Genomic DNA, 11,258 nt, shown 5'->3' on the forward strand with positions numbered 1-11,258 from the left:
GTCTCAGCTACCTAAGAAGTACTAGGCTAGCATGGGTTAGAGACTCTCTCCAAACACAATTTCCCACACCCAGGAGTCCCACCGCTAAGTAACTGTGAGCAAAGAAAAAGGACGACCTGGTTCTGTTACCAAACACTCTACTAGTATTAGAAAAAACAGTTACCCCTGGTTACAGAATTGTGCAAACAGCGGGCCTGTTCTGTCGGCTCTCCTACTCCAAGTCCCATCACACCAATCTCTTTCCCCAAAGCCAAACAAACTCTACTACCATCAGTATGCCCCAGCCCTCAGCTTGTGGAGTCATGCCTGGGAACAGATGCACTGGGGGCTCAACCATGAGGACCCTAACTAAGCCTTCATCTCCCTACCAGTAAAATGAATGGAGTTGTTGGCACGAGAAAAATAGGAACGTTCCACAGGTGTCAGCTGAGTAGGACCCGCCGAGAAGCCACTCCCATTATTACCAAATCAATACTTTCCCTGACCCCGCAAGGGCCCAGGCTCTCAGAGAGCTAAGATGGGACCCGATCTTCCTGCCAGCAGTCAAGGCACTGGGGGGACACACAGGTACCATGGCAGGGACTTCGAGGGGGGGTGAAGGGCATATGGTGAATACCGGAGGGGGTGTCCACACAGGTGGTCGCGACCCTGGGTGAGGCGGACACTACGTGGTGTGAGGATGCCAGGATGTGAGGACACCCCAGTCTGAGCGGATCCCGGTGGCCCAGCAAGTGTTTCCGAAGAAAACTTGGTCAAGCAAACCTCCCCCCCAAATGCGCGTGTCTCCTCACCTTTCAGGAAGGAGCCCCCGGAGCCCCCAGCACCTCCCGAGGCCTCCATGACCCGACCAGGAGAGTGGGACCGAGCGCGCCCGGGCAGGAAGGCAGAGAGGTGCGCATGCGCAGGCCGAGCCCCCTGGAGGCTCGGCCGAGGCTCCGCACTCCGCGTTTGTGGTAGAGGCTCCGGCCTCCTCCCTTCCCTCTCCTTGGGCTCCAGGCTCCGCGGCACACGGCCACAAAGCCCTGATCACTCCCGGAGGCCCGGAGGCTACCCAGGGGCCCGGCGACTGGGGCCCGCCGCTTCGGGGCGCTCGCTGGTCAGCGCCGCGTCGCTTCCCTGGGCTGGGCCCGCGTCCTCCTCCACGGATCGTCCGGTTACCCGGTAGGGCGACCTTGCGCTCTCAGCCCCCCAGACCCACTCCGGAGCGGAACGGAGCCCCTGTGTGTGCCCGGCTCTTCAAACTTCCCGCCAAGGGGCCGCCTAGCCAGGCGCTTCCCAGACGGGCCCGCCTCCCCGCGCAAGGGCTGCCGGGAAGGGAGGGGGCCGGCCGGCCAGGTCCAGCTCGTCCTGCGCGGCGCTTGAGGCGCCTTGTTTGGTTAGACGGGGTTTTCTTTTCTCTTTTCTTTCTTCTTGACACTTACGTTGCATGTATGAGTACTTTGCGTGCGCGGACACATGTGTACCACGTGCGTGCCTGGTGCCGGGGGAAGTCTGAGGAGGGCGTCAGATCCCCTGGAGCAGGAATTACTTGTGGTTCTGAGCTACCACGTGGGTGCCAGCGACCAAAACCAAGTCTCTACCAGAGCTAATGTCCTTCCACTGAGCCATCTCTATAGCCCCTGGGTTTTTTGTTTGTTTGTTTGTTTTTGAGAGAGAGCGTCTTATTTTCTAGCCCATAACTCTCAGCAGTTTTACTGCGAGTGTCACCTCACCTAGTCTTGCACCTTAATTTATTAAAAGACGACCAAATGTATATACTATTCCTTCACCTGTAATTCAGTTCCCCTTTGTTCAATCATAAAGATCATAATCTTTTCACAAGCTTAATAAAAACACAGCACTAAATATTAGAGGGATTCATAACCTAAAATTTAGGAGTATGCTTTGGGATTAGATTGGATTTTACAATGATTTTTGTTGATCCATAACTGGCTGAGAGACTGATGACTTATTAGGCTGTGTCCCTTTCCTGTTTGGGATATGGGAATGCTCTCTGCCAAATTTTGCTAGCCTTCTGAAGGTAATCAACCTTCCTATTTCATTTTATTAGTTTTTCGAGACAGTGTTTCTCGCCCTGGCTGTCCTCGGATTCCCAGAGACCGCCCTGCCTCTGCCTCCGGAGTGCTGGGATTAAAGGCGTGTGCCATCACCGTCCGGCCTGGCCTCAACCTTCCTAACGCTGTGTCTGTTTAATAACTGCCTCATGTCGTGGTGACCCCCCAACACCATAAAATTATTTTCATTACTACTTCATAGCTCTAATTTTGCTACTGTTATAAATTATAATGTAAAGATCTGTGTTTTTTGATGGTCATAGGTGACCCCTGTGAAAGGGTCATTCAACCTGCAATGGGGTCATGACTCACAGGTTGAGAACCATTGCTTCCTTCTGTCAAAAGATAAAATTGTTGTCTGTCGGTGGTGGCGCGCCTTTAATCCCAGTACTCAGGGAGGCAGAGGCAGGTGGATCTCTGTGAGTTCGAGGCCAGCCTGGTCTACAAGAGCTAGTTATGGGATAGGCACCAAAGCTACAGAGAAACCTTGTCTCGAAACAAACAAACAAACAAAGTTAAAATTGTTGACTGTGGTGGTACCCACCTGAGAAACGAGGGCTGGAAATTGGAAGCCACTTTTGATTATACAAAAGAGACCCTATCTTAAAAACAAAACAAAACAAAACTGAAAAAAAAAAAAAAAAACCAAGTAACTAGCTATTATTGGGAATTGAGGCACTTTCATTGTAACAGCCTGGGAGTTTTCACTAGGCTGTGTCAGCTGCAAAAGAAACTCAGGTAAAGGGCTACCTGTGGTACCTATTACCATACCAAAGTGTCTGCTGCCCTCCAGGCTGACTCAGTACCTTGGTTCCTCCCATCTCTTCTCACCCCACCCCTACCCTAGTCTCCAGCTCCTGGGCTTTTGTTCCCTCCGCTTCTCTTTTCTATATAACCCTGTCATATGGGCCAGGAGTTCTCCTGGTCTTCTTGCCCCCCTCTTGCCTCTTTCTTGGACCTCTCTTGTCTTCCCCTCTCCCCTTTCCTCTCATGGCCTGGTCCACTCTGCTGGCCATGTTCAATATACTCCTTCCTCTGCTCTGGACTCTTCCAGATGTCGCTGGCTGTACTCTCCCTCGTGTCTACAATAAAAACCTTCCCTCAACCATACCCTGGAGTGGTCACATCCTCACTTTATCAAGGCAGTAAGAGCAGGACTTGGCTAAGAAGGGATACAGAAGCAGGACCGTGGCTCAGCTGTGCTTTTAGAGTTCCCTGTTTGGCTGGCTTCGGTAGACTGGAGTCTGCTTTGACCTTTGGGATCTTCTGGTGTCTCTACACCTTGACTCTGCTTTGGTTTGATCAGTTCTGTTGGACCTGGTATTTAAGCTCATTCCAAAACACGGACCTCCCTGCGTTATGCCCAAATATGCAATCCCCGCAAGCCGACAAGGAAATCAAGAGTTCCGTATGTAAAAGCAAAGAGCCTTTATTTTAATCAAGTTTGCAAACTCGGTCTCTCCACAAGTCCAACGTATTGGAATAACCCGGAGAGCCCCGAGCTCAATTACAATAGGGTTTTATAGTAGTAAAGGTGGGGGTGAGGGATTTCTGAGGTTTTAAGACCCCAGATTGACTTTCGTCTATGGTTTCCTGGTGACTGTGCACTGGCAGGTGTTTCTATCTACAGTGCTTGGAATACCAGGAATTTTCTTTGAATGGTCTGTTCTTGGGTGGGGGTCCTGTGATCTCAGCTTGTGGTTCCTTCCGCAGCCAGGCAGCATCTCAGGGTAAACAATCGAGACTCCATTGAAATTAATCGAATAATTGAAATTAATCCAGAGTCCTAGGAGATAATGGTTGGAAGACGTAAAGAACATCCTTTGGGTGACCTGCCCAGACTTAGATTATCAGGGCTGGCCCTCACACCTGAATCTTGGACACACTCTTCCCTCACACGGGATATCAGCACCCCTCCCAGCATCATTTTAAGGTTTCCCATCTCAAGCCCCCTATGACGCTTGGTGAATTTGTGTCAACAGGAAAGAGTGCTGGCCAAGTCAGTTAGCCCCGTGGGTAAAGCCTGTAATTAAAGTTGGAAATGGACTTTTGGTCAACTAAAATTCAATAGATAGGCTAGATGAGAGAAGGCAGAGGAAGGTGGCACACATTGTGACTTTCTGTGAATGGATGATGGGATTTTTTTTTTTTTTTACTATGTATGTGCTTTTTTCTATAAACCTGAAATTCTTTCAAAAAGGAAGAGAAGTGGGAGGCTGAAACTACTTGGATATCTCCCGTATTTCTGTCCATGTTGGTAGCCCCTAAAGAAAGCTGCAAAAAAGTCTCTGACAAAAATCAGCTTAATGATGGAAGAGTTTATTTGGCTCACAGTTGAAGGGTACAGTCCATCTGGGCATGGAATTCACGGGGCAAGATTGTGAGGGAGTTGGTGACATTGCATCTAGGCAGGAAGGAGAGAAAAATGAGCACGGGTCTTCGGCTCTGTTTCTCTTTTGAAGTACCTTAATTAAAAAAAAAAAAAACTCAGGTCAGAAATCGGGGTTCAACCTGAAGATCCAAAAAGCAAACAGCCAGCTACTGGGTCTTACCTCGACCTCAGTCTGAAATGGTGATCCTGCCTCCAGGAATCTCAGAATGAGATTGTCTCTGAGAGCTCCCCCCCCTCATTTTATATTCCTCTCTGGAGCTGGGATCAAAGGCGTGCACCACTGGGATTAAAGGCTTGCACCACCCGATTTCTATGGCAGTAAGTGTGGCTACTGGGATTAAAGGTGCCTGCCATTGTGGCTACTGGGATTAAAGGTGCCTGCCATTGTGGCTACTGGGATTAAAGGTGTGCATTACCATAACCTAGTCTGAAAGACTGACCTGTGGGACTGTTTTGCTCTCAGATCTTCAGGCTATCTGTATTTATTAAAATACAATTGAAATGTAGGCAGAGGCAGGCGGATCTCTGTGAGTTCGAGGCCACCTGGTCTACAGAGCTAGTTCCAGGACAGGCTCCAAAGCCACAGAGAAACCCTGTCTCGAAAAACAAAACAAAACAAAAAACAAACAAACAAAAAAAAAAGCCACTACACTCCTTTCATTCAGTCCGCCATCCTAACACATGGACTGATGCTGCCCACATTTTGGGTGGATCTTCCCATCTCAGTTTACACAATATAGGTAATCCTTCACAGAAATGGCCACAGTTTTATTTCCACAGTGGTTCAAACTGTAGCAAGTTGACAGAATTAATTATCATAGGGTCCAAGGCTATTTGAGCAAGAAGCAAATGGATCAGTTAATGTATTCCTTTAGCCTTAGTCTGGCCAAGATTTCTGTAACAAAAGACAACCGTGACTGTGGTAACTGTGTAGCTTACCAACAGTAGAGGTTGATTTCTCAGGTCCTGCAGGCTGGAAATCCAAGGTCACATAGTGACAGGGACACACTCAGCTCTGCTCTTCTCAGATGGCACTTCTCATTTGTCTTTTACTTCCATAGGCAATATAAAGGAGCAGTAACTGGGGCCTGGAAAGCTGGCTCAGATTGCGCACTGTTCTTTGAGGGAATCCATTTCCCAGCACTCCGGTGGGGAAGCTCACCACTGTCTGTAACTCTAACTCCAGGAGATCCGTTGCCCTCTTCTGGACCCCATCAGCACCGTGCTCACACATGCACCTTCCTATACAAGGACACATACAGATAACTCTAAAAATGTTATCTCTTTAAAAGCACCACTGCTGTTTATGAGGCCTCTGCTCTCAGGGTCAAATCACCACCCAGTGACCTCACTACCTAATGCCACGTCTTGGAGGTCTAGGAGTCCTTATTGGTGTGTATTGCCATGCACAGTGAGCAGTGGATTTTTTAACTCTTCGAGTTTAAGAAGATACCAACATTTAGATTGTAGCAGTAACCTACTGATAGAAAAGCATTACTGTGCAACCTAAAAATTATTTCCATTAAAATTGTTACTTTGTTGTTGCTGGGATACAACACCATGAACAAAAGCAGCTTAGAGAAGGAAGGTTTCATTTTGATTTATGATTCCGGAGGGATAAAGTCCATCACGATTATGGCCTGGTGGCAGGAGCTGGAAGGTAGCTGATCACATTTTCTTCTACATATAGGAAGCAGAGAAAATGAACAGGAACTAAATTGAGTCTATATCTGTTCATAGCCACCTCTAGTGATGGCTGAACCTCCTCAAAGTTCCGTGATCTCCCCAAACTGCACCACCAACTGGAGACCATGTGTTCAAATGCCAGAGCCTGTGAGAGGATGGTTCTCATTCCCACCATCACAAGTGGGATTAGTTTAATACAGATGTTCTTTTTTTCTAAAGAAACACTGGTATACAATGTTACGTTTGAGACCTAAACAGGGAACTCTCAACAGATGAATCTAAAATGGCTGAAAGACACTTAAGGAGAGGAAATGCTCAACATCCTTAGCCATTAGAGAAACGCAAATCAAAACAACTCAACTCTGAGATCCCACTTTTACCTGTAAGAATGGCCAAGATCAAAAACGCTGATGACAACTTATGCTGGAGAGAATGTGGGGTAAAGTGAATACTTCTGCATTGCTGGTGGGAGTGCAAGCTGGTACAGCTGCTTTGGATAGCAGTATGGCCATTTCTCAGAAAATTAGGAAACAACCTATGACAGACTTTTCTGTGAAGCAGGTTATTTTGTGTCCTGCTTGTCTCATTAGTACAGCATACTGTTAGCAGTCAAGGCAGGGGCATTTTCTTGCCCAGTGGCTTACTTTTCCTATAAAGAAAATAAACTCCATGTGGAGTTTCTTCAATGTCCATTATCTTCTCTGAAGTAGATTGGTGCTGCCAGGAGCAGACATGTCTCATTGTCATAAAAAAGAAGAACCTAGGTCATTAAAACATCTTAAGTGCCATATTCTGTAGATCTCCGAAGTGTTTGGAGATGACCTATCTATTTAGATTATATCTTTGTTTGACCTTGAAAACATACCTGATATGACTACAAGTTCAATTATACTAGGTGATTAACTAATAACCTATGTTTCTTTATTATTCTAAACAGTTGATAACAATAATTTTCAAGGACTAGACATTTGCATTACATTGTTAAATGAGCTGTATAGGTACAATACCTTGAACAATTTGAACAATATTAGATATGTATGTACAATATATTTTAACAAAATCTCAAATTTATATCATTATACAAAATTTGTATACAATATATAAAAGTAAAACCAATGTAAAATATTTAAAAGTAATAGTTGCTTTTAAATAATAGATTCAGTAGTCTACCTTTTATCATATCATAGCTATATCTCCTTTTTTCTTTTCCTTTCTTTTTTCTCTTTCTTTCTTTCTTTCTTTCTTTCTTTCTTTCTTTCTTTCTTTCCTTCTCTCTCTCTCTTTCATTTATTGAAACAGGGTTCCTCAGTAGCTATGGAGTCCATCCTAGAACTCAATCTGTAGACCAGGCTGACCTTGAACTAGAGAGCTGCCTGCTTCTGCCTTGCAAGTGCTGGGGTTAAAGGGATGAACCACCACTCCTGGCCTTTTTTTTTCTTCTTCCCAAAACAAGACCCTTGATTCTAATTTCCTTTGTTTAGCTTGTTTTCTGACCATTATCCATAACAACTTGTAGTCAACATAGTAAACAAAGACAATCCATAATACATTTTTTTTGGGGTGGGGAATGTGGGCATAGTTTTCTAGGCTACCTCCTGCTGACTGGGGACACCCATAATCTTATGGGGACCCAAAGAAAATTTAGGATTATAATAAAGTTCTGACTGGAGTAGTCTGTGAGGCTGGATCTCTGCAGCCAGCAGTCTTGAAGCTGTTCTGGATGTACAGCACAGAGGAAACTGCAACAAACGTCCTCTGAAACACTGATCATCTGGGCCATCTGTTCCCACTGGAGACTTTTCAGAGGGTCTTTCTTGTTCAAACCTTATTTTTCTTTAACCAAGAATGAATCCACAGACTGTCATTTCTTGAGGAAATAAAAGCAAAACCTCTTTTCCAAAGTAACATATCTTTTGACATAAATTTTGAAGTCAAGGCATTTTGATCAAACTTTATTTTTCTTAACCTAAAAATGAATCCACAGCCCCTACTTTCTTAGGAAACAAAATCAAAATCTCTTTTCCAAAGTAACATATATTTTGAAGTCAAGGCATTTTCAAAATACATAAATTGGATTAATCCAGCAACATTTATAACCAAAAGTCTTTTAGCAGCTGTTGCTCCTTCCTCAGCAGTCAAACAATTCAAAGACAACACAATTTTATACCGTATCCAGATTCTTTGTGTGTTTTCCATCTTTACATGGAAGCTAAGCTGGGGTGAATGGGAGCTGGAAGCATTAGTTTTTCTCCAGAACCATGGTGACTAAGTTTGGGTCCAATCCCTAGAGCTGGAATTCCAATCCCAGCTCTGGCCTGGGCTGGTGGCTAGAAAGCCTCAGACAAATGACTTTTTTGAAAATTTGTGCCCCCCAAAAGATCTTCAGGCAGTCTTTATTTATTAAAATACAGTTGAAATGCCACTAGAAGTTATTGTGTGATTTTTTTTTTTTTTACTCTTTTTGGCTTTTTGGGAGGCCCACCACCCAGCTCCCAAATAAATCCACACTAAGGCTTATTCTTAGTTATAAATGCCTGACTATAGCTTGACGTGTTTCTAGCCAGCTTTCCTTAACTTAAACTATCCCCACTATCTTTTGCCCCTGGGCTTTTGTGCTTTCTTGCTTCTGTGTGTCTTATTTTCCTTCTTGCTCTATGGCTGGTTGGTGACTGGCCCCTAGTTTCCTCCTCTCCTTGTTCCCTTGCTTATTATTCTTTCCTCTCCATCTCAGAATTCTTTGATTTATACTCCTTGCCTGCCAGCCCTGCCTATCCTTATTCTTGCCTTCCTATTGGCCTTTCATCTCTTTATTAGGACCAGTAGGTGTTTTAGACAGGCACAGTAACACAGCTTCACAGAGTTAAACAAATGCAATGGAAACAAAAGTCACAGGCCTGAAAATAATCAACAGTCAGTATTGACATATATCCAATAAAATTACCCCCCCCCGCCGCCTCCCAGGAATAAAGACCATTAACATCAGCACGCCCTGCCTCTAGTCTTAGGCTTTTTTTGTCATTACACTTAAAATATTTCTAAATAAAATAATTTCTAGAGAAAGGATCTGGTGAAGACTAGAGCAACTGCTTCTTTTCCCCAAACAAAAGATAAAAGCCATTTTTCTTTCCAACGCTCGCTCACAATCAAAGGATGTACACTAGAAAGCCCTTTAAACACGCTGGGGGCGAAGGGAAAACTGAAAACATTGACTTTTGTGGGCATCTGCTTGAGCGCAGCAGGTGGCCAGCTCTCAGAGATTTCTCCTTAACAACCTGGCAGCTTTGGGGCAGCAGTCAGGAGGCAGCAGTCAAGTCTCCAAGTAAGACCTGGCAAGCAAGTCCGTTAAAGGGTCCTGTCTAAGGGAAAACACTGACCCCCTGCGGTCTGCAGTTTCCCCCCACAGAAGCCTGCGTTCTCTACAGAGTATCTCAAATGCCAAAGCCAGCAGGGGATGGCTCTGGGTTTCTAGAAGCTCATGAATATCAAATGTAGAGGCCAAGCACCCTCCTGGCAGGTGCACTTTCCTTCTTGCTCTTTCTTTAAAACCAAACAGAATGGAAGAGAAAGAAAGGAAGGGTGGAGGCAGGTTAGAGACCCGAGGAACTTGCATTAACTCTATTAGAAAACCTTTGCAGCACAAATGAGAGTTTTTCACCGCTGCCTGTACTATGTTAATCTGGCACTTAAATAATAATAGCAGAACTCCGTTCTCTTAAATTAAAAAAAAATACAGATTTTATTGTGGTTGGTGAGGTGGGTCAGCTACTTAAGCCTGGCAACCTGACTGTGCTCCCCAGAGCCCACATGAGGGTAGAAGAGAAAACTGACCCCCATGACATTTTCTTTTGTCCTTTCCGAGCACTCTGTGGTACCCCTTTCAGACACACACACACATACCATAAATTAAAAATAAAGCAATTAAAATACATATTTTATGTAGTAAAATATTATTTGATGATATTTAATGAGAAATATTTTTGTACTCACACAGACCAAAGTATTTTGAAAATGTAGTAAATGAATTGAAATAGGTGACTGGCTCAAAAGGTGATTTTAAAAACCAGCATATAAAAAAATAACATACCAAAGAAGTAATTGGAAAAAAATGAATTGTTTTAGTTTTATGCCTTACAGTATATGTGGAATTTTAACGGGTAAGCACATAAACTAAGGCAGTAGAGTTTTTTTTTTATTTAAAGAATTTTTTATGTGTATGAGTGCTTTGCCTATACATGTTTGTGTACCACATGCACACAATGCCCACAGAGGCCTGCAGAGGGCATCAGATCTCCTTTCTGAAGTTACAGATGGTTATAACCGGGAATTGAACTCAAGTCCTCTGCAAGAACAAGTTCTCAATCACTGAGCCGTTTTTCCAGTCTGGAGAGTATTTGTATTAATTAATATGTATTTCTTAGCTTTTAAGAGAGATAGCTAGTCAGTTAAGATAAGGATTTATCACAAGGGAAGTTTTAAATCTTGGCTAGCTATATCATTTAAGAGATAAGAAATATATAGCTCCTGATCTCTTTTCCCCGTAGGATCTATGTAAAATCTGTCTGGGAAACCTACAATTGTTAGCCTTGTGTGTGCGAGCAGATGAAATGAAAAGTTGTAGGGCAGATTGCCAGGGAATTGGTTTTATTGAAAATGCTAGCTTTTTACAAGCGTTTACATCTCCTGAGGTAGTAATAATTTGAGGGGAAAATGGTGAGGGTTCCCCCTAAGAATGACAGTGGCTTTTTCTCACCTTAGGTAAACATAACTCAGGGTGCTTGAGTCCTGGACAGTTAACAGCCACCAAAGTCACCGCAACAAGGACAGTGGCTTCCAGATTTCCATCTCCTGAACTGGAATGCACTTCACAGACAAGGAAAGTGAGTTTAGACAGGAGTTTATCATAGGTTTACAGATGAGAATGTGAGAGACAGGGAGCAGCAGGGCTCCAGTATAACAGGACTGGGTCCAAACGATGGGTCGCCATTAGCTGCTACTTACAGGAGCTTTTTGTAGGTGTGGAGAGGTGAGCTCATCTGTCCAGCTGGCCTACCCACACGATGCACCGTTTGGGTCACACCCTCACTTAACCCTTCATGTAGCTGTGCTCCAGCTGTGAGCAGATAACA

The 11,258-nt window shown here is 44.4% G+C and overlaps 1 protein-coding gene across 2 annotated transcripts in view; it reads right to left on the bottom strand.

Moving 5' to 3' along the window:
* The window catches only part of Mcph1 (microcephalin 1), a 124,524-nt gene extending 123,558 nt beyond the window's left edge, over positions 1-966 (bottom strand). Inside the window, exon 1 of one of the 2 annotated variants that reach the window (XM_026788815.1) lies at positions 792-966. In XM_026788815.1, the coding sequence (XP_026644616.1) occupies positions 792-840 (49 nt within the window). In that variant the 5' untranslated portion in view covers positions 841-966. The remainder of the gene's footprint in view (positions 1-791) is intronic. The other variant, XM_026788816.1, reaches the window with a different exon arrangement.
* Between the last annotated feature and the right edge of the window lie 10,292 nt (positions 967-11,258).

Source organism: Microtus ochrogaster, unplaced genomic scaffold, assembly GCF_000317375.1.
Source record: "Microtus ochrogaster isolate Prairie Vole_2 unplaced genomic scaffold, MicOch1.0 UNK7, whole genome shotgun sequence".
NCBI lineage: Eukaryota > Metazoa > Chordata > Mammalia > Rodentia > Cricetidae > Microtus > Microtus ochrogaster.